This window comes from Oxyura jamaicensis, chromosome 1 (genome assembly GCF_011077185.1).
Source record: "Oxyura jamaicensis isolate SHBP4307 breed ruddy duck chromosome 1, BPBGC_Ojam_1.0, whole genome shotgun sequence".
Taxonomy (NCBI): domain Eukaryota; kingdom Metazoa; phylum Chordata; class Aves; order Anseriformes; family Anatidae; genus Oxyura; species Oxyura jamaicensis.
In genome coordinates, this window is record NC_048893.1 from 71864085 (window position 1) to 71888179 (window position 24095).

At 42.3% G+C, this 24095-nt stretch overlaps 1 protein-coding gene across 5 annotated transcripts in view; it reads right to left on the bottom strand.

The window, feature by feature from the left end:
- PRR5 (proline rich 5) overlaps positions 1–24095 on the bottom strand; it is an 86378-nt gene that overhangs the window by 26132 nt on the left and 36151 nt on the right. For 4 of the 5 annotated variants that reach the window (XM_035310173.1, XM_035310182.1, XM_035310189.1 and 1 more), the window contains 3 exons: positions 15293–15373; positions 8233–8281; positions 7487–7544 (listed from right to left, as the gene is read on the bottom strand). In XM_035310173.1, the coding sequence (XP_035166064.1) occupies positions 7487–7544; positions 8233–8281; positions 15293–15373 (188 nt within the window). Of the gene's footprint in view, positions 1–7486; positions 7545–8232; positions 8282–15292; positions 15374–23681; positions 23747–24095 lie in introns of those variants that run through there. The other variant, XM_035310198.1, reaches the window with a different exon arrangement.

Here is a 24095-nt window from a genome sequence, read left to right on the forward strand (position 1 = left end):
AGTAGCATGGAACTAGTATTCCTTTCAGCGTATCAAATCATTCAGTATTTGTGTCTTTTCAGATGACTCATCTAATGTTCTCAGTAAACTCACAGACTTTGAGGTTAAAGCTTACTCAGAAAAACCCTGTGAGGAATAAAGAATATCCCAGGTTACCATCTCCTCTTCTTGTAGTAGTACCTACTGGACAAGACTGCAGGGAACAGCAGTAGGACACAGCAGATTCAATGTAGAAGCATTCTTGTAGAAAAATCTTCCCCTCCATGTTCCCCTCTGCCCTCCAAGCCACAAGGCAGCAAAGCAAGCCTCCCTCTGTGGAGATGCCTCTACAAAGCACCATCTCAGATTAATCCCTTGGCTTCTGTGTATCTCCACTTACATAAACAATTGCATCCAAGGAAAAGAGAAAGTGGTACTGGCAGGCTCTCCTTTTTCCTATAGCTTTCAAAGGATGTAGTCAAAACCTGCCATGATGTGAGTTCCCTGCAGCCTTCTCCAATCCCTTTGCAGCTGCAGCTATGTGGAAGACTCCACAGCAGAGATCAGAGAAGCTCCAGCTAGTTTGCACAACCAGGCTGGACACTGAGTTCCTTACAGAAAATTTTACAAAACACAGAGGCAAAAGCAGGAGCTGAGAGCTATGGGAGAGGAAGTCTGGCTCAACAGCTGAATGCTGGATTCAAATCTCTGTTACCCCTATGTGACCATGGGCAAGCTTTTTAGTATCCCTGTGTTCCTCATCTATGAAACGGGGACAGTTGTATGTCCACCAGCAAATATTAAGGAGATAAATATCTGAATACCTCACAGTCATACAAGTAAGATAGTATGACTTATCCGGAAGCAAATTCGATAGCAATCCATCAATAATCGGTGTCAGAATCAGATACAATTAATACTTATGTTATAGCATTACTTAGGGCTTCAGCCATGCAACACCCTGCCCAGAATTGTGCACATATCCCAAAGTTTGCATGGAAACATCTACACTCAAAGTTAGCCAAGTGCCAATCTTTATTATTTGTTACTTCATTTCACTGCATTTTTAAGTGCATGACAAACAGCAGCAGCTCTGGCCATCTGCAACTCCTGACAAAAACCATTGCATAATAGCTTCCATATACTGTAAATATTTCCAAGAAAACCTTGTCACAAAGGAGAACTCCAACTACTCCTTAAGAGCAGATTTTAAAAAATAGTAAAATAAATTAGTTGCCCTTAAGTTAAGGCTGAATGAAAACTAAGCCCTTAAAAATTTGGTTCCAGATGTGGGTGCTGAAGATTTAGACTTTCAGCCCTTTTCAAATTTTGCTCCTAGAATTGCATCAAATGAAAATATCCTGTTGTGATAAACATGCCCTTGGTGTAGTACATTCCTTTCATCTTGTGGGCAGTTTGTTTTGTAAAGTGATGGATTTCTGTGCAGCAGCTCAGAAAGGCTACAGTTAACTGTCTTTCACCAAGCAGGTCTTTAACTTGTGGACTGTGGAAGAATCCCTGCAGTGTGTTGATTAGCATCCTTTACACCAAGGAATGTGACTTCCCTGTCCTTTGAGGAATCTGCTTGTTTTACCGTCAGGCAAAGATCCCTACACTTACTTATTTGCTATATTCAAGGAAGCTATACTACTCTCAGTGCTCATTTAAATGAAGCATAATATTGTCAGTTTTCTATGACATGCAAATGCACATAGTACTTTTCACAATGCTTCTGAAAGTTAATTGAAACTTCTTAAGGAAATATAAGAATAAAACATAATTGTTTCATAACAAAAGCTAAACTTGTCAAAACTTCCTGCAGAACAAAAACACTCTATAGTGTGGCCTGAAATTATCTTTGTTCTCCTCAAAAACACCAAATGGATAGGGAAACCCAAACCATTAGATGCAGGACAACCTGACATTTGAGAGCAGGACCCCTGCTGCTGCAGACCCAGGAGAGGAGACCTGCTCAGAACGGGAGCTCCTGTAACTTCCAGGCTCCCAGCTTTGTGGCAGGGGTTTTGGGAGAGATGGGGCCACCACCTACAGGACGGACGTTAGTATGTTGCTGCCTGGAAATCCAGATTCCAGCCCTGGAAACTCAACATCCATGAAACAGATTCGTGAACTACAGCTACCTTCCCATAACTTGGAGTTTTATTGAGTTGACATTTCCATGCTTTTTTTCCAAGTGTTCAACTATCAAGTTAATCCTCACTTTACCAGCATTTCTTGACCATATTTTAGCGAGAAATCATGAAGTGATGTACCAAATTCAAAATGAAAAAATAACCAACCAACCATGCAAAACCAACCACCTAACCAAAAACAAAACAAAACAGAACTTCACAGATTGCTGAAATTTTGTATTTGATAAACACGCTCCTATATTTAAAAGCCACTTAGTGGTCTTACATTTCAGTATTTCTTCTCAGCTTTAATTTCAACATCAGTTATACTATTTTTAACTTTCAAGCTAATAAAACCAGAAGAACAAGGGATTGGACTTTGGTAGTTCTCTGCATCTAATTTTTCAATTTGATACTTAAACAACTTTCATTGCGATTTACAAAGCAGCTATGAAGGCCTTGAAAGTCTTACAGCTCCATTTGTGCTCTCCAAGCTGTTATTTCATATAATTGAGGAACTCTGTGTTCCACTTAGAAGATTTTGGGTACTTTAACATGAAGTTCGTTGTCCTTTGCCTGTGTTCAGAACTGTTCTTTTCATCAGAAAAGCTGGGTCCTGTAGCACCATCAACTGTGCTGCCAGTAATGAAAGGCTGATGTGACCGGTACCGGGGCAGACACGTTCTGCTGCGGAGTGGGGAATCGAGACGTGCAGGGCTTTTTTTTTGCGGCATCGAGACCACTCGAAGCAGCCGACTGCGCCGCCAGAACCCGACAGCCCTCGTGAGGCAGGCTGACGAGGCGTAGGCGGAGCCAGCAGCGCCCCCTCCCCGGCCGTTCAAAGGCAGCCCCTAGGGAGCGCGGCAAACAGTGGTAGTAGGGAGAGGTGGGGCCGTTCGCGCAGGCAGGGCGCGCTCAGGCAGGGCAGAGCGTTCCGCCCCGCTCATGTGAACAACTCATCTAACGGCTGCCTACCTACAGGTAAACCGCCATGGACATCACGCGGCAGAGAGCCCTTTTTAGACAGGCCATGACCACCCACACTGAGTGCCCGCTTAAAAATGCGGCAGCTCACGTCTCTGGATGCATAGAGTGCCTGGGCCTGTTGCTGCCCTCTGAGGGCAGCAGAGACACCGTGTGTGTGAGGTGTGAGCAGGTGGACTACCTGCTCAGCCTGGTGGTGGAGCTCAAGGATGAGGTGGAGAGGTTGAGGGTCATCAGGGATTGCGAGCAAGAGACAGACCTGTGCGACAACTCCCTGCAAGGCTTGAAGGAAAGGAACCATGGTGAGACACCCCAGACAGCAGAGGGGGGGGGACCTAGGAGATGAGGAGGAATGGAAACAGGTCCCTGCTCGACATCGCAGGCAACCCACCTCCCTACCGGCCCTGCCTCCCCAGGTGCCCATACACAACAGGTTTGAGGCCCTGGAGCTTGAGAGACCAGTGGGTGAGAATGTGATAAACAGTCTACCCAGGAGGATGCCTATGGTGAGGAATTCGATTCCATACCTCAGGACTGCCTCCACGATGAAAGAAAGAAAGGTGGTCATTGTAGGTGACTCCCTTCTTGGGAACAGAGGGCCCTATTTGTCAACCTGACCCTACCCGTAGGAAGTCTGCTGCCTCCCTGGGACCAGGGTCAGGGATATTGCCAGAAAGCTTCCTAACCTGGTTCACCCCTCCGACTACTACCCCCTTTTGATAGTCCAGGCTGGCAGAGATGATATTGAAGAGAGAAGCCTGAAGGCTATCAAACAGGACATTAGGGGACTAGGATGATTAGTAAATGCAGTGGGAGTACAGGTTGTGCTTTCCTCCATCCCTACAGTGGCAGGGAGGGGTACTGAGAGGATGCGGAAAGCCCACCTGATAAACAGGTGGCTCAGAGGCTAGTGCCAACACTGAAATTTTGCTTTTTTTTGACCACAAGGCACTTTACTTGGCACCCGGCCTGCTAACTGCAGATGGGTCCTACCTGTCTCAAAGGGGAAAACAGACACTAGCACAGGAGCTGGCAGGGCTCATTGAGAGGGCTTTAAACTAGGTAGGAAATGGGACGGGGATAGGGAAGGAATAAGACTTATCAGAGATGTGCCAGGGAGAACAATGTCAGGGCTGGGGGAGCAGGCAATGGACTAGCTGAAGTGCATCTACACTAATGCACACAGCATGGGCAACAAACAGGAGGAGCTGGAAGTCATCATGCAGCAGGCTAGCTATGATTTGGTTGCCATCACGGAAACATGGTGGGACCACTCCCATGACTGGAGTGCTGCAATGACTGGCTATAGGCTCTTCAGAAGGGACAGGCAGCACAGAAGGGGTGGTGGTGTGGCTCTCTATATTAGAGAGTGTTTTGATGTTGTGGAACTTGAGGCTGAGACTGGGAATGCTAAGGTTGAGTCCCTATGGGTTAGGATTGGCAGGAAGGCCAACAAGGCAGGCATCATGGTGGGGGTCTGTTACAGACCGCCAAACCAGGATGAGGAGACAGATGAGGTCTACAGGCAGCTGGCAAAAGTTACGAAATCGTTGGCTCTTGTCCTTGTGGGAAACTTCAACTCCCCAGACATATCCTGGAAGCATAACGCAGCCCAGAGAAAGCAGTCCAGGAGGTTTCTGGAGAGCATGGAAGATAGCTTCCTGGCACAGCTGGTTAGTGAGCCTACCAGGGGAGGTGCCCCACTGGACCTTCTGTTCACAAACAAAGAAGGACTGGTAAGAGATGTGGTGGTCGGGAGCTGTCTTGGGCAGAATGACCACAAAATGGTAGAGTTCTCTATTCTTGGCAAAGTCAGGAGGGGGGACCAGTAAAACTGCTGTCTTGGACTTCTGGAGGGCAGACTTTGAGCTGTTCAGGACTCTGGTTGGCAGAGTCCATTGGGAGGTAGTCCTGAAGGGCAGAGTAGTCCAGGAAGGCTGGACTACTAAGTCCAAGGCTGGACTCTCTAAGTCCAAGAAGGAAATCTTAAAGGCTCAGGAGCAGTCTGTCTCCACGTGCCCAAAGATGAGCTGGTGTGGAAGAAGACCGGCCTGGCTGAACAGAGAGTTGTGGCTAGAGCTTAGGAAAAAAAAGAAGGTTTATGATCTTTGGAAAAAGAGGGCAGGGCACTCAGAAGTATTATAAGGATGTTGTAAGGATGCGTAGGGACAAAATTAGAAAGGCCAAAGCTCATCTGGAGCTCAATCTGGCTATTACTGTTAAAGATAACAGAAAATGTTTTTTATAAATACATTAACACAAAAAGGAGGACTAAAGAGAATCTCCATCCTTTACTGGATGTGGGGGGAAACTTTGTGACGAGAGATGAGGAAAAGGCTGAGGTGCTTAGTGCCTTCTTTGCCTCAGTCTTTAGTGGCAAGACTAGTTGTTATCTGGGTACCCAGTACCCTGAGCTGGTGGAAGGGGTTGGGGAGCAGGATGTGGCCCTCACAATCCACGAGGAAATGGTTGGCGACCTGCTACAGCACTTGGATGTACGCAAGTCGATGGAGCCAGATGGGATCCACCCAAGGGTACTGCGAGAACTGGTGGAAGAGCTGGCCAAGCTGCTTTCCATCATTTATCAGCAGTCCTGGCTATTGGGGGAGGTCCCAGTTGACTGGCAGCTAGCAAATGTGAAGCCCATCTACAAGAAGGACCGGAAGGTTGACCCAGGAAACTATAGGCCTGTTAGTTTGACCTCAGTTTCAGGGAAACTCATGGAGCAGATTATCTTGAGTGCCATCATGTGACACTTGCAGGGCAACCAGGTGATCAGGCCCAGTCAGCATGGGTTTATGAAAGGCAGGTCCTGCTTGACGAACCTGATCTCCTTCTATGACAAAGTGACACATTGGGTGGACAAGGGAAAGGCTGTGGATGTGGTCTATCTTGACTTCAGTAAGGCTTTGGACACAGTTTCCCATAGCATTTTCCTTGAAAAACTGACTGCTTTTGGCTTGGATTGCTGTGTGCTTTGTTGGGTCAGGAACTGGCTGGGTAGCTGGGCCCAAAGAGCCGTGGTGGTGAATGGAGTTATATTCAGTTGGAGGCTGGTCACTAGTGGAGTCCCCTAGGGCTCAGTACTAGGGCTAGTTCTCTTTAATATCTTTATCAATGATCTCGATGAGGGGATCAAGTGCACACTCGCTCAAGCGAGTCCAGAGAATGGCAATGAAGCTGGTTCTGTGATTCTGTGAAGATTTACAGATAGCATAAACTAATGGAAACTGTTGTCTTCAGGCTACTGCTAAAACAGTATGCTTAGTCAAAGTGGTATGACTGCAGCTCTGCCCAAGGAAAGTCACATTTCTTTAAAAAGACTCCCCAGAGATCTTCAAACAATTCACATATTCTATAATCCTTGGAAATATTCTGAAATCGTGTCACTTTCTGATGGTGTATGTCCATGTCTAGGACAAAATAGCATATTTAATAGCACATCTAAATGCTGCACAGTAGCATAGGATGTTAAGTGATGGGTGATCAAAGGAAACTGGTTGGAGGTTGACCATGCAGAACACATTAGGCCCTGCTGCAATTCCACCCAGGCACTGCCCCTAGCACTTTGGGAAGGTACTTTTGTTTCTGCTTTCACATAGACTCATTCAAAAACTACTCTGGCTTAGTTTTTTTTTTTTTCTTTTTTTCTTTTTTTCTTTTTCAGTGCTTAAACTGACAGGGAGGGAAATGAATGATGAATGGACCCACAAACATATATTCAGTGACTAATGATATAATTTTATTGGTGTCGAGTAATTCTACTCTTTTCTCCAGATTTGCATAGATGGAAATGAGAAAAAAGAATAAACGGCTTCACACAACTTCATTTCCTGCCTCTGCATTTATTTATTTTAAATGTGAACTTCACTGTTTCAAGCCTAAAAGAAATTTCCTTGTTTACTTCCATAAGGAGACACCTATGGAAGGTGAAGGCAGGCAAATGGAGCCTAGACACTAAAAAAAAGAGACTGTGTCTGACCTCATTTATGTAAGCATGAATTCAGAATACTTCTTAAAACAACGTACAACATTTTTCTGCACTTAGCTAGATGCTTCAACTAACTTTGATCTCAGTGCTTAGATTTCTGTTTATTAGGACACCTCACTCTATTTTTCTGCTTTTCCTTAATATTAACCAGACTGTAATGGAAGAAGGAAGTGCCCATGCTGGAGGTATTTATTCCTTTACTGCTCTAGTCAATCACTTCTCCCTAATGAAAGCAAATAGGAACACCAAGGCATGACAGAACAACGGACCGCAGGAATGAACTGATACCAGCTAATCCATAGTCATGGGAAGTTTGCAGGAAAAATTGCCCTGCCTTCAGAACATGTTTGCTAAAACTCCTGTGACAGACATAGATAGCTGTACTAAAAATCCAAGTTACCTTCATAAAACCGGATCTTGTCCCTTAGGATCACCATGCCTTTTGTGAGCAGCTGATTCTGAAAATAAAAAGACTACCTTTACTCAATTCTATACTTCCCTCTAGTCATCATATTTCACATTTTGTTCTTTCTTAACTTTTGACATTAGAAGAGGTTTCATTTTAATGAAACTGAACGACTTAATCACTGAATTACCTAATCACTGAATGACTTATCCCGCCACGTCCAACTTGCTTAAATCACTTAGCACACTTTTCAAACAATGCTGTAATCACATACTGTTTTCAGGATGCAGCACCTATTCTGCGCAGTGCAAAGTGCTTCTCAGACTTCAAATGGTGACCCACACAGTCTGTTCTCTGTCTTAGAGAAGAATACTGCCTCAATAGACAGTGCATACTTATAACCAAGCGTCTTTCCTAGGAACCATACTACAATGAAATTAACTGGTTTACTCAGGAACTTTAAGTGTTCAGTGAATGTCTGAAGGCCATTGGAAGACAGCAATGTCATACAAAAATACAGTGACTACACAAGTCTATTTCATAAGCTAGGGTTTCACTATCCAACTACATGTATATAAAATCCAAATCTCATTAGCCCACAAATGATAGAACATAGAGAATTCAATGAAAATCTCTGAATGGTTTCAAGGGGCTCCAGACCAGCATTTAGAGTTGAAGATTTTGCTCAGTAACACTTAAAAATATATTTTGATTTTAAATGAAAGAAAACACATGCCTACCTGTAAATATTCAGTGAAAAAGGATCCCAGTTCTGTTTTCAATAATTGCCTGTATCAAAAAGAATAAGAAAAGGGTCTCTGTAATCAACAAATTGTAATAGCTGTGCTAAAAGGGGGAGTTACTAATAGCAAAATATTTTCATATGAGCACACAGCCTGTCAATAATGCCTAACTAAAAATAAAACAAATGGGGCCAACAATACTGAGACTCTCAACCAGCATTTCTGTGTGGTGAAAAATACATGCTGTGCTTTTAGATGGCTCATTGCATGAATACATATGAAAAGAAACAGAGATTTGACAAAGAGAATGTATTCGATCCTACATATAACTCTTTTAAAAATGCTCAAGCTGTTCTTCTTCTGTGCCAGGGTTTGACTAGTGTCTGGCATTGCAAGTGGGAGAAGTCTTGGCACTCTGTGTCTATCAGTGTGGCTGAGCCAGCAAACAAGCATGAGATTTGGCTGCGGTGTGTTCATAGCCAAATCATATCTGTTCTGTGTAACTCTCAAAAAAGAGCCATGACAAAACATTTAGGGAGAAACCTTAGACAGGTTTATACTCTGGGTTTTGTTTCAGGCATGAAACTTGGCCTGTTTTCATTGAAAGAGGCCATGATCTTACATGTCAGGACCCACAACAGATGAAGTTTTGTGTGGTTTCAGTGAAAACGCAGGTATAAATTCAACAGTTCAGCTCTGCATTTCATGATGCCTCTACACTAAAACCTATAAACTCATTTCACAGAGCAATTCAAACTCACATCCAAAAAAAAAAAAAAAAAATCCCATGAACAATCGTCAAATTCAGAGACTGCATTCATCCAGACCCATAAACCGAAGGTTTGTATGCAGACAAAAGTTATGGCACCGCTTAAGAGCTGTATGTTGTTCAAGTCTCACATATGACATGCTAGATGTTTAGTATTTCTTGGCACTCAGGTCACTATTTAAACGCATAAGTGAGAGCTCAGACGATATAAAAATCTTGCTCCAACTGGACTTTCTGAACTCTTGTCAATCTGGCCTTGACATCTTATGGAAACCTGTCCCTTTGTGATCACCTCAGATACCACAAGAAATGAGGTAAAATTCTTCTTAAAATCTAAAGACTTGCTTCAGTTAGAGAACTCAATGTTTTGATCACTTGTTTAGTTATGTAAATTACTATTTGGTAGCTTGTTATCATCCATCCTTTTGGGTTATGTCTTTAACAAACAAATAACTAATTAAATATAGTATTTTAACTAGTAACCAAATACACGTCTGGTTTAAAAATTCCAGCATATCCCTATGCTCCACAAAATCATCTGCAATAGTTGGAGTCAGATGTTTGTAACACCACAGGATTCAACACAGTCTCTTGAGATCTTCTGGAAGTTCAGGGAGAGAAAGAGCAGGTCAATCTTAGGGGGCCAAAATACAATATTTTATTTATTTATCCTTATGGACACGTCCACAAAGACCTCATAGCGCCCTGTGGAAACACTCTAGGCATAAATGAAATAGAAAATAAACAGAAGGAAAGTTCAGAAGCTCCTAAGCATCAAAACCTTCTTCAGCTACAAACCTGCTTGAGACAAACAGTCGACAGGCAAACATTATCAAAGCCAGCTCAAGGCTTTTCCATAGGTCTTTCATTGGAGAGCCATTATATGGCTAGACCCCACAGCATGCTGTTACAACATATGGGAGAGGACAACCCTTGCAGTGTCCTGAGACTTCATCTTCAATTATACCCTATACCCCTTGACAATCCGTTGGCAGGGTTTAACCTCCCTCCACAAAAACTGTTAAAGTCTTAAAACATTAAGAGTGTTCATGAGCCCTTACTTCAATGAGAAAAAGGATGCTATAGCCAAATCATGCCATGCTTACTCAAAATAGTAATTTACTGTTAAAGTCGTGATTTTTCTTCTGGGTCACAAGCGATGGAAGTTTTTTCTTGCTTTGAACATGGAACATCTTGCTTTAACTACTTTTTGGTTAAAGTAACTAAAGTTGCAGTTTTGAAATTTTCTATGCTAGAGACAATTTATTCCCAGATATCTCTTTGTACTGCTGTTTGAAAAAACAAAGCAAAAAAAAAACAAAACAAAACAAAACAAACAAAAACAACAACAAACACAACAAAAACAGATATTTCATGCTGACAGGTTTTCCTTAATTTTCTGCCCTCTCCTTAAGCTAGCAGCTCTTAGAAGCCTACTCCTGGACTCCTCATAGTCTTTAAAGGTGATTTGCAAATATTTCTGTATCTTAAGTTCTACTGACAATTCTGGCATTTAGGGCAGGAAATACAAAATGATGTTCTACTTATCTGATAACTAGCCCTCTGATAAAACAAAATCCCACTACATTTCCATTTGTCAGCTCTGAATGAACCAAAAAACCAGCTTGTATTTAATTATGTACACCGGACTGAATCACACCAAGCAGCAGCACAGATACATTAGCATCTCTGCTTACAGGGTGGAAAAAAGACTTACAGCACAATTAATGCATCTTGCTCTTTGAATCTGTAATAATACAGATGCTTCATGCTGCTTAATTAATTTCTAGTGAAATAGTGAGCCCCTCAGGCCACATCAGAGGACTGATGTACCATATTCATTTAAAAGAATTCCACAACAAAACTGGATTGAAAACATTGCTTGCTTTTTTTTTTTTTTATTGGAATCCAGGTAAAAATCTGATTAAACCTAAAAGAGATCCCTGATCAAATAGAAGATCTAATTTTAAGTGCATCTGATTTTGCTGACAGTCATTTTGCAGCCTTATGACACTTGTGTATCATTGATATTGGGTCTTTATTGCCTTCTTAATGTAAATTACTATGACTGTAAAAATGTACATAAAATACAGTAAAATAGCTCCTGTCTTTTTTTGTATCTTCCTGTTGCTGTTGCTTCTGTTTGTTTTGAAATTAGCTCTTGAAATGTTAATCAGAATGGAAAGTCTAACACAGCATATAATACCTGATTTTAAATTTAATAGCTATTAGATTATAAAGCAAAAGGACAGATGGGATTTTACTGGGCTTGAACTCTTGCTACAGAAGAGGAAATGCCAGTAAAATGTGTTTTGTTTGCATCAAATGAGTATCCTGAAACTCAGAAAGAAAAAATGCAACTATAAATATGCATTAGCCTTAATACAGGACATCCTGCTTCCTCTGTTTCCCTTACCTTCTTTTTCTTCCTTGACTTACAAGTGGTGTAAATAAATACTTGGAAATGACATGGTGCATGAAATAAAAAAGGAAAGCACACAGTCATCCCCAATATATATTCACACACATACACTAAGAGAAGTACTAAGCAGGATGTATATACATAGAGATTTTTATTTTCTAAACTTTGAATCAATTCCCTATTAAATTACCTAGTAAGGGTTCACAAGAAGTAACGTACAGGAAATACGCTGATGAGACTGCATTTTCCACAGTGTTTTTTGTGGTATGTGGAGTATGGAGTATCTTCATTAGCTTTAGCAGAGTTATTCAAGTATTACAGTTATTTCACAGAATCACGGAATCATCTACGTTGGAAGAGACCTCCAAGATCACCTAGTTCAACCTCTGACATAGCACTAACAAGTCCTCCACTAAACCATGTCACTAAGCTCTACATCTAAAAGTCTTTTAAAGACCTCCAGGGATGGTGACTCAACCACTTCCCTGGGCAGCCCATTCCAATGCCTAACAACCTTTTTGGTAAAGAAGTTCTTCCTAATGTCCAACCTAAACCTCCCCTGGCATAACTTTAGCCCATTCCCCCTCATCCTGTCACCAGACACGTGGGAGAAAAGACCAACCCCCACCTTGCTACAGCCTCCTTTAAGGTACCTATAGAGAGCTATAAGGTCGCCCCTGAGTCTCCTCTTCTCCAGGCTGACCAACCCCAGCTCCCTCAGCCGCTCCTCGTAAGACTTGTTCTCCAGCTTCTGAAAGAGTCTGAAATCACATGCCGATTCTTCTGGTAACAGGGCTCCTGAGCTGTACATAACTCCATATTCAAAGCTACTTCCTAATGCCAGAGCAAATACGCGAGAATGGTGTCAAAAGGCGTATCTAGATGCATATTCAGAGGAGAAAGCCATATGTGAGTATGTTTGCCAATGTGTGTGCCATACAGTTGTTGAATGTATGTGCCATTTCTGAAGCAAATTAAAGGTGTGCAAACATCGCAGGTGTAAAGTAATCGCTCAAATATTAACATTTTGCTTGTGAGTCAACTTGGACATCCAAGGTTTAATCATGAAAGTATCCCCAAGTCTGCTCTAATTAAAGTGCTAAAACAAAGTAACTTCTTTTACCATTCTGTAAATATCGAAAAAGGTTATTGATATTGGCCATTCACCTGAACACTTCCATATGCAAATTCTGCTTAGTGGAAGGCTATTTGTTCCTTTTTATTTCTGTACTTGTAGGGAGAGTACATCTAGAACAATCTTAAGGCAAATATAGACTTGTCCCAGTTCTAACATCATATTTATGAATCAGATATTTTTGCATTAAATAGTAATATTAACCCAAAGAAAGTATTTTGAATGAAATATCAATAGAAGTAACACAGATATTTTTGGTATGTGTGAAATCAGTAATTTCTTAGTTATGGGTTGAGCTGAATTTATGTGAGGAGAAAGGACCTTAGTTGCAAGTAGTCAGGAGGCCCCGCAAAGTTAATGACTGTGGTCAGCAGTAAAATGAAGCACACAGCAGGCATGCAGCTTTTGGAAGGAGGTCATGGCTGGACGTGTGCACAAACAGGTTGAAAAAATACCGCTGCCATGTTTTCCTCTATAGACGGAGCTTTCTGCCCTCTTAGCCCATTTACAGTTTTCTCATCTTTTTTGTTGTTTTGTTTTTATTTTATTTTGTTTTGTTTTTGTATGGATGAACCGCACACCAGGAAGTTTCACAAAAAGTCCAAGTAGTCACTGAGAGGAAGGATGGATTTTGGCAATTACTTAGAAGGATGTTCAGGCCAAGTAGGAGGTAGGAGGGAACAACCTCTAGACTGGGGTTCCTTTGAGTCACTCCTTCTCCTGCTTTTCCCTCCCAAACCATAATGGTCTCCTGCTTTTCCCTCCCAAACCATAATGACAGATTTATACATTTCCTGGACCTGAAACCCCCATGGGCCAGGCTTTGCTGTGCTCACAGGAACAAAGAACAAATTGCAAGGACGCAGCAACGAGAACCAGCCTCAAAAGCCATGCTGCATCCCACCAAGTGCTCGGTCACACCATGAGTTATGCTGCTGATGCCTTATTTATGACAGCAACTTGGTCTAGGTTTCACAGTATTTTGTCCATCCGCTCAGGTGTGAGTCACCAGGCATTAGTGAAACCAAACGATCAGTGGAGATGACAACACAGAAGCATTACTTTTACAACAATGAGCCTATCATGAAGCAGCAAAGCCCATCAAAAATTGAGAAAAACAACAACAAAAGTTTGTAGGTAGCTTGCCTGTTCTGCTGCCTTAGATGTTGCAATAAATTCAATGCAGCTATATTAGCGAGCATCATCATTGTGCGTTGCTTACATCCAGGTGAATGAAAGCAAAATCTGGACACAGTTCACCAAACATCTATCTAACTTCTGTTTATTGATCCATACAAGATTATATTTCTCTCTGTCACATCAGCATATAATTTCCTTTTCTGTCCCTCACCGGCAGACAACCATCCTGAGGCAAGTGCATTGGTACAGGAAATCTCATCCCAGAACTACTATTCTTTGTCATTCAGATAAAGCTAGAGAATCCTAACTGCACTCACAGTAATAATGATCAACCATTACTCCAATAACTAACTCAAAATGATTCATGTATCATGCTAACTGACAGACATCCTAGAAAATCTATGTCATTTTCTCCCCAGAGATAAAAGAAATAACTGGAGAGTAAATTTATTTTAATTTCAAAAAGACAGAGAGGGAAAAAGAGAGGGATCACTGGCCAAATGTAATTTGTCTAGACTTCTCTGAAGATATTCCCACAATTAATGGAATCAGACTGGACCAGCATTTTCTGGATATTCTGTGGATGTTGTCACTTTCTGGTAACCAGATAAAGCAGGAATAAGTATTAAGGGAAGGGGAATTGCTGAGGATTTATCTGAAGACAGCCAAGGAATACAATAAGCTGTCTGTCTTTTAAAAGTGCAGCTTGTTTTCCATCATCTGTTCTTGAAAGCATTGGGACAAGTTTCTGAAAGGAGCTCTGCTACCTTGCCCCTGTCAGTGAGACAGGGTACAGTAAGTAATAATCAATGACTACAACAAGTAATAGTAACCTGCTATGTGGATTTACAGCTATGTGGATTTACGTCTTGGTAAACTTGTCTTTGTAACTAAAACTTTAGTAGCTCAACTGATACGATTTTCACCTTTATTTTTCTTTAAAAAAATCCTGTTATATACCTCACTGGTCTATATTTAGTCTGTTGCAAACAGTATCAGCACAGCATGTGAAAGAAACAGGAACCTTAAACTGCATTACTCGGGACATTGTGCTAACAAGACAGCTTTATAACATCTAGAGCATATTCAGTCTACATGGAGAACCTAGACGTAAGGGACTACCAGGCATGATGTCTTTCCTTCCCCTTTAATAATGAGTGCTTGGAAGCTTTACATCCTCCATGCACGCAAGGGAAGCAGCTCAGAGATAGGCTTGGCACCAATAAAAAGGACAGCATAATTGTAGTGGTATAGAGCTGCATTACTACAGGTTCAGGACAGGGTCCAGTTTTTCCTTTCTCTAGTTTCAACCCAGCACATCAAGAAAGACTGAAATAATCCACCCTCCCCATAATCCAATCTCTCTTTTGTAGAAGAAGGAACCCATCTCGCTCTACTGAGCAAGGTGTCGACACAGCAGCAACATCTATTCACCAAGCCCCAACTGACTATACTGGTTGAAACCACTACTGGGAACCACCCCCCCCCACCCCCCCTCCAGTATTGCTGTAGAAGGTTTCAAGTGCATGTGCTAGTAAACTGCACTGTGCATGCCAGCTAATAACACCTCCTGGAGAGCTGAGTCTCTTACCTGACTCCTTCATTGAGGTTGTAAAGTTCATGGTCCGGGAGACCCTTACGCTGGAACACGGCAATTACTCCATTGTGGATACTGAAAAAGGACAGGAGGAGTCATTAGTGCTAGATCATATTTTAGAAGCGTATCAATTCCACAGTAAGGCAAATACATCTTCCCAGACACTGCAGAACATTTCTGAAAGTAACAGATGATTGCTGGTGCTCAGTCTCAGATGCCTTAAAGGGAATTGTTCTGTAGAAAATAGATGACATTGTTGAAAATATTTTTTTAAAATATTTTTTCCAACTTCAAAAGCTATACCTCTGAAATAAGTAATTTCAGAAAATTTAGGTGAGCTCATCACAGAGACAATCAACACCTTCACTGTGAGATCTGTGATGATCTTTCTGGCATTGTTGGCATCTGTTTCTCTGAGTTATGGTTACCTGATTTCTTTATCAACAAATCTGCATTTGTCAAGTCTGAACACTGCACCTGAACTTTAATCCACAATTAATATATCCCTTTACTAGAACAGGGTTACTGGAATCTCAAAAATGGTTAATTCTTTGAAAAAATATAAAAGGCAGAAACACTAGACAATTATGAACTTCAAGCAATTTAATCTCATTTATTCATTTTCAAAAATGAAGCAATAGATAGAAAAGGGCCATAATTTACAGCATTATTAGCTACAAAGACTACTTCCTATTACTTTTTATTTATTTTTCAAAAATGTATGATGTTGCTTCAGCTAAAGAAAAATCAAGGCTGCACTGAAAGAACACAGGTCTAGAGTTTCTAAGGTAGACAGCCTTATGAAGCACAGGTCAACCATCTGTCCTACAGAAATGCCTCCTTTTCATTTTCAATGCTATTTGTAACTGTTCTGTAAGCAGATGTTGCTAAGTGGTGGGTGATTTATCCTGCAATCAGCCACAACCAAAGACAGGATTGAGGGCAACAAAATCCTCTAGCTCAACAGAAAGTCACATACCCAACACCATCTATCCATGGGGCAGATGTCTACGAGCTTCACAAATTCTAAGATGTGAATGGCAAAAACCTGCAAAGTGTAGTATGTTTTACAGGACAACCCACATACTTGGAGGGGGGGATGTTAGCTAATCCCATGAATTTAACAAAACCACACGACAAGGGGTTACTGAAATGAGTAAGTATAAACTCCTGAAACACACATGACATGATTAGCATGATGACACATCAGCCTAAACTGAGCTTAGGTCTGAGGACAAAGGTAAAGAAATGCCAACAAAAGGTGAGACAAAACCTGTTCTAGCATTAGCATAAGGGAGGTAGAAGTCTCCTTCCCTTCTCCAACCCAATGCCATATTTTACAGCTTCTCAGCAGATTTCATCTTGGACTCCAAAGGAAAAGAAGACTCATACAGTCTTTCTGTCCGTCAGCTAACTCTCAATCCCCCACCCTTGGAGCAGCTTGGCAATTTCTACCACATGTAACCATGGAGCAAAAGTCCTCAAACACTACAGTGTTCCAGGTTTCAGCTAGGGAAGAACAACAGTATTTTTTGGAGCTTTGCAGCTGACCTTCCCGTGCTCATGCTGTGCTGGAGTCAGTAGGCCTTCCAGATGGATTCAACAGCATCCTACAAGTCCAAGAGATCACTGCAGCATCACAGCAAGGCTCAATATTTGCCTGCTTAGAGGGGGATGTGGAGGGTACGTGGGGATTGCAGGCACTCATGTTAAGCCTTCTCGGGTCCACAATTAGGCAGCCCCTTGTAATGCTTGCTGGGAGCAGAGGAGAGGGCTGGCAGGTAAAACTATGCTATTTGCTGACAGATTAGAACCGCAAACCCAACAACACTGAACAGCAAAGAGAAGCACTGCCAGAAAAGCTCATCTGCATCCATCTGTGGAAAAACAAAAGTGGCGGGTGAAGGATATGACCCACTGTGGAGAAATGCACAAGCAGATCAAAATAGGAATCCTTATCCTCTTCTCTCTTTTGCTCTTTGACAAGATGTTAAGCACTCTCCTGCACATGGTGGTCCTACTTTCCCTCATGTACTTACATGCACAGACACATATTGATCGTCTAACCCAGCTTATTTTGGCTGGCTTAAACAGCCACGCTTCTTTTTGGTTATTTGAAAATTGGCAGCTAAATGTCTGGCATATAGTGAAGCGACTTGGGTATTTTAACATTATGAGTCATATGCGAAGTACGATTAATAAAACAAGCAGTCTTTCTACGCTCTTCTGATTCAGAAATAAACTTTGCAATGTTCCCCACCATCCTTCTGCAGAGAAGATTGACTAAATCTTTCCTAGAAGCCAGTGTGCTCTCTCACTTTCTCTCTGACACTCCTTTCGAAACGAGGGGGAGGTTTTCTCTTTCCAGCTTAGCAGGTCCACTATTATTCCTCAAAGAATACCAAAGAGCAGGATTTTTTAATGAGAACTACAGGGGACAGGCTGGAAGCATCTAAGTTATTGCCCATGTAACAGAACTGATCCTACCTAAAACATCCTAGTGGTGATCTTTTCATCTGCCTGGGACCTTCCTTGTAGTGAGGGAAGGCTGCCTTGTCCACAAAACAAGTTGTGGCCCTTCTGCATTGACCAACCGCCCTTCCTTCCCACGTCAGGCAACAGTGCTTTCGTGCAGGGGTGAATGTCCCAGCCTGCAGGCTGTATGGGCATGCTACTGTGATCTCAACACTTGCTTGGGAGGCAACAAAGAGGAGTCAGAATAAAAGGTATACAATCAGCGGTGTAAGTTGGTGTCAGTATAATAAAAAGCAACCTTCAATCCTCTTAGTAAACTTAAGCTAATGAAAAGAAACAAAAACCCGAACAACCCAATCCACAAAGTAATGCCATGGTTTCTCTAATAAGTGATTGTTTAAAAGGGTTTAGTCAGAACACTACAACCTTTTGCTGCAAAGAATGTCTGAGCTGCTGCTTACACACAGAAGTCATGCAAGATGCTTGAGGTGGGTGGATCACTTGTGACTGCGACCAGCATCCACTGAGGCTTAAGTCATGATGTATGTAATTAAACTTACATTTTAATAGTTAAGCTAAATTGGAAATGCTTTGTAAACTCCCTTCTGTAACACTTTTACAACACGCAAGTTAATAATGGGTGCACTTATGCACTCACATGAACACCTTCCCTGCAGCTACTGCGCGTGTAAATGCGTGCTCAACATCATGCACAAGAGTAAAGAAGACAAAAAAAAAAAAGAGTCCAAAAGAGACTAAAAAAGTCTCTTCACAGACTGCCTATATTCAGTACTGAATAAGGCTGCAGTCTCCAGTCAAAACCAGACACCACACAATTTTATGTCCAGGGTTATGAATGTTTCTGGTATGCTGTACTGTACCAAGAGACACATTTTCCATATAAGTGCCAATGTAATCTCCTGCTCCTGCAACACCACACTTTCTCCTGTTTAAGGAAATGACCAGTTAAGGACCCCCATTGGTATCTTCTGGTTGAGAAGGGGACTAGGAAGCTCTGTGCGCCTGAGCAGTGCACATTTGAAACAAAATGCATCACTCATAGAATCGTAAAGGTTGGAAAAGACCTCCAATGGCACTTCTTGAAAGCACAGAATCAATGCATATGCCAGCTCCTCAACTGGTACGTGTCCATGCACTAAGACACATTGTGTGGGCACCTTTTCATACAAATGTATGTCATGGGCCATTCTTGGTCTAAAGACAATGGCTGGTCAAGAAGAAAACATTTTGAGAAACTAGCAGAGGAACAGGGGGAGGAGGCACGGGCATGGATATTCAGGGAAGAGAGATGAATACTCAAAGTAGGCTGAGTCTAGGACTGGAAATCCAGATCAGAAAACTGCTGAGACCACTTTTAAGCAGAAAATGAGAGTCTACAAAAACTTCAGACCTTTGCAGAGTTCTGTCGGTTCTGCCAGTGTTTCAATCAAGTGAGAGAAGAAGAAAAAAAAAGGACAAAAATATTTTAATAATGGCTTTTTTTTTTTTTTCCTTGAGAATTAAGACAGAACAGCAGGTGGCTCTAGCAAGATATTGCACTTTATCTATCCCTTGGTTGCCACAGCTTGCAGCTGATGACCAAAACAGAACTAAGGATAGTTGAGCAAGTTCTCACAGCAGCAAAAATCAGCCCAGCAGACTAAGAAATTTCAGTGTGCTGCAGAAACTACTCATTCTGGGTTTGCCCAGTTCTCTAGAGAAGGTGGCAGGTCCAGAGCTCTGGTTCTGCCACCCAAAATATGGGGAGCAACAACTACAGCACACACAGTGCACACTTCCCGACAATTTGCTTTAGCAGAAAGGAATCTAGAAGGTGTAAATCCACAAAGCACACAGTTTGACACTCACTGTTGACACTCTCAACCAGCGTAATAGCATGAGTGTCAAAACCAGGAGGGTGTGGTTTATTATTCTGATTTTTACCTGATAGAAAGCCGCTGCCTGAATAGCTCGATATCACCAATCCATATGTTTTGCTTTGACTAGCTGACCACCAGACACCAGTGCCTGTCGCAAGTGAGAAGCTGGCTCCCTCCAGCCCTTAAATACCACCCTTGTTTTTCCATTGATGCTCTTAAGAAGGAAAAACTATAGTGATCAAAGCACTGTTTTCTGCCGGATCATGAACAGTTTGTCTGCAGGGCTGAGGACCAACTACAAAACTGGGCCTGACCAGGCCACAGTCCCCCCAGTTCAGTATCGTATGGCAAAGCAGGTGGTGTGGCCCAAGCTTTTACTTGTGCACAGCAGGTAGGTAATTTTTGTTCTCTAAAGAAATCACTATGTTCGTATGCAAGCAGCATGTGTGAATATACTGCTGCGTTTTTTATTCATTGTTTGCAAATTCTCCATTTTAAAATGCTCCAGGTGAAGCTGGTGAGACAAAAAAACAAACAAACAAAAAAAACAATACTGCATGAATAATCACTCTCTGCTAGTACTGGAGAGTTAAAGGGCAATGTTTTTGAAAGGGACTAAGTAACAGGGCTCATCTTCCTTTGGACAGCATCTGGAATAGCTAATTCACAGTAACTAACCTGATAAACCCCATTGAGGATACCCTTGCTCCAGAATAAACACTCATTTTTCTGAATTAGCTTAATCCAACCTGGGAAATCCTTTCAGAACAGCTTCAGTCCAACTGGACTTCCACAGGCTTTGTCCCTTTCAAAAATAAGATTGCAGCTGCTAGTTCACTTATGTTTTGGAAATTTCTACCCAAGGTAAAGCAACCTGCAAAGACTGATAGCCTGCAATTATGCACTAGATCATGTAACTGAAAATAAGCTGGTCTGCAAATTTTGTCTTCAAAAAGTTTTGGAGACATTAGTTCATTAACTTCACCAGCTATATACACTATTTTCAGTTATGAAGAAGTTGAGACGGGCAGGTGAAGGCACTTCCCTGAGGTGTTACCAATAGTTAATATTTCTACAGAGTGTAAGACTACAGACATTTTGGCTTCCAATCATACCTGCCTTCAAACAAGTATAGATATATCTGGAGGGCTACAGGAAGCAGTAATTCTCTCCCCACATACCACTTTTTGTTACTGTAATCAAGGCTGGGCATACTGCATGGCATGGTGGTGGCTTGGCCAAGTGGGAAGTCCCCTGTTCCCCTTCCTCACTCCACAGCTTGTCTCTGGCTGTTCCCCATGCACACAGAGAGGAAAATGCTCCCAGGAGGTCTCCATCGGAAGGTTCACAAAAAAAAAAGAAACTCATCCTCCTCACACAGGCAGGAATATTTCAAAATATTTCTAAATAAATACTAAATATTGGAAGAAAGAAAATTTCCCAGTAGAAGCAATAGATAAATATGCTGGTCTGGATCTTTTTCTCCACTAGCCTCACTGTGATCTGAAAAAAAATTCACATTTAATTATGAAATTAAATATGTCTCCTGTGACTGTTAAAATACAGAAAGTTATAGTGCGTATTACATGCCTGTAAAATTACCCCAAAACCATTAAACTCATTTTGATTCTGCACGTCTCCTTGGCTTTACTGCTGCTCTCACTACTGTAACAGGCATCTCATCTTTGTGTTCTTCGCCTTTTCATCACTACCTCATACTCCTTCAAGGTTTCCATCAATATTTCCTGTTTTCATGCAGCAAAGAGGACAGAAGTGCCTTTCACTAGAGGCTTTCCCACAGCAGAGCTCAGGCAGCACCAGCCCTGATTAGGCAGTCTGTGCTAGCTCAGTCAGAATGAAAACCTCTCAATGGATTTTATTTGCCCTGAGAGGGGCCACCCCCGGGCAGTAAGCTCAGGATTATAAACCCCATGTTTCACAGTCCAATTGGTTTAATCAGCATTGAGCATTCATTTTTTGCCTGAAGCAGGAGGGGCGGGGTGGAAGGAACTGAAGACAATGCTAGTGAAAAAATCCAAGCTATTTTAATCCAATGCAAATTCTGTGAGCTGTAATGAAACTATATTGTTCCACTCTGTTGCTAAGGGTTGCTAGTTAACATGTAGCCGATGAGCTGCTTTACTGATCTGTTGGGGTTCATGGGAAAGCAAATTCGGAAGAGCCGGTGACATAAAGTCTGATTTGCATAGTAGTAAACAGCAGGTCAGCACCAACCTCCCTTTGATCTAGCAATGTTAAGAAGTTTTACAGCAGTTTAGCTGGGAGGTGAAGGAAAAATATCAGGGAAGAAGAAACCATCCTTGCTACCAACGAGCACTACATGCCCCCTGCAAACCCAGCCTGGTCATTAGGTTCCCTGGGTCTCTGAAGGCAATAGGCATCCTCTGCAGTCAACAGTCTCCAGGCAGAGACTGCTCTGCTCAAAGCAGAAGTGGTGGAGGGGACAGCGCTGGGCAGCCAGGCTGCAATGGCACAACACCTGATTGCAAAAGAGGAGCTGCATCTCTCCTTGGCAGACAACCCACACTGACGTTACAGATATCTGCAGAAGATCTTAACAGCACGGCTCCACCAGCTTGGCCACGTTTCTGTGCCTAGCCAAAATCCTTGCTCCAGCTCAAAGGGCTGACCTTCAGCACAGTCTCACATCGGGTAGGGCCTGCCAGAGGATTGCACTCTCCTGCTCCCCACATCAGTTTTGGTGTATTGGGTTGAAAGCCTCTTTCAAAAGCAGATATGTACACACCACGCCCAGGCACAGCTGCTAACATTAAGCAAGAAACCAGCAGCATATTTAAATATAGCACAGCCAGGCTTGGTGAGAGGGAAGAGCTCTTCCGGTGTGTCTCAACTTCCTTGATCAGCGAGATCTCATGCTCAGTACTACACAGAATCAAACAGCACAGGGAAATCATTCACATGGAAGGAACAATATTTCCACAAGCGAATGCATGGCATGCTGTCTCTTTGTTGGGGCATTTTAATTTTGTAGAGGAAAAAGCACCCTTCCACAGCCCAGTATCTTCAAACCCCACGTGAGATTTCAGTGAGTCAGGGGCTCAGTCTGACAAACACCAGCTCTGTCCAGGCCAGCCCTGTTACACATGCCATGCATGTGGGCGACACAGGGAAGCTACCGTGGACAACTTCCTAACATGACTAATCCCATATCATTTCAGTCATGACTTTCGTGAGGATAAGCTCCAATTCCTCAGCCTGCAAAATACTTCAGATACAGACAAAGGCAGGCTACCAGCCTGGATTTGTAGCTACCAGTGACACGACTGCTCGTGGGCACCTGTTCCAGTAACAGCTGCAATGTGGCAGCTCTTTGGCCATTTTGATGTGACAAATATAAGTCCAGCTTGCTGATTGACCGCCACTTTTGTCCAGCGCTATGGCTGTTCTGCCCAAATTAGAGCTAACAAACTCTCCTTTTGCCCCACCTCACTTAGCAAAACCCTTCAGTTTAGATTTCTTTGCAAATACTGGTGAGAACAAGAACATTTCCTGTTTGCAAGGAGGACTTCTTCCAGCTGATCCCTTAGCCCACCCCGTTCTCCGCTCCAACCTGTCTCCACGGCGCACTTCCCACCAGAACTGGCAATGCTCGTCGCTGTCAGCACACCACCATGAACAAGCTTTGAGGATCCTATTCAGGCACCTCAGTTTACACCAAGCAGCAGCTTCCCTACCTGCTGACTCCTGTGGGGCTACAGAGCAAGCAAAGCCCTAGCTGGCATGATCCAAGGTGGCCAAATCCTGCCCTAAATATCACTGTCATCCAGACAGTGGGAGCATCTCTGGGACATTTAAATAGCACCATTTTCTGAGCAGAAATGTGGTCTCTTTCATGACTGGTACAGCTTCACTGCTTATTGTGCTGCTGATGGTAAGCAACTAATTCATAATATAGGTATGAATACACAAATCAAGGGGCGAGAGGGAAGGAAGATGTGGTATTTTAAATTCCTTTTTTTTTTTTTTTTTCCACAAAACTGAAATACCTTTAAAAATGTGTCCGTAGTTCTCTAATACTTTTCTTCCTATGATTCCTCCATGTAATTATAAAACATGAATGACACTTTCCATGCTGTGACCCAGGAAATGACATTTCATTTTCAAAATAGGCAAAAGAGTATAATCCCTAAAGACTTACTCATCTTTAAGAGTGTCTTTGAAACTGTTGTTAAGATGCTTTCTGAATTTCTGTACTCATTCACACGAAAAAGTTTGTATGTTTTTTTATCAAACAGTAATAAAATTCAAATGTATAAGCACAGCAAAGAAAACAATCAAGGACTAGTCATCCCTGTCCAAAGTGCATGTGCTTACACACACACGGACACACACAGCTTTTTGCATTCAAGTGAATAAATTGAGTACTTTATTGTATCTGTACCAAAAATCAGCAATATATA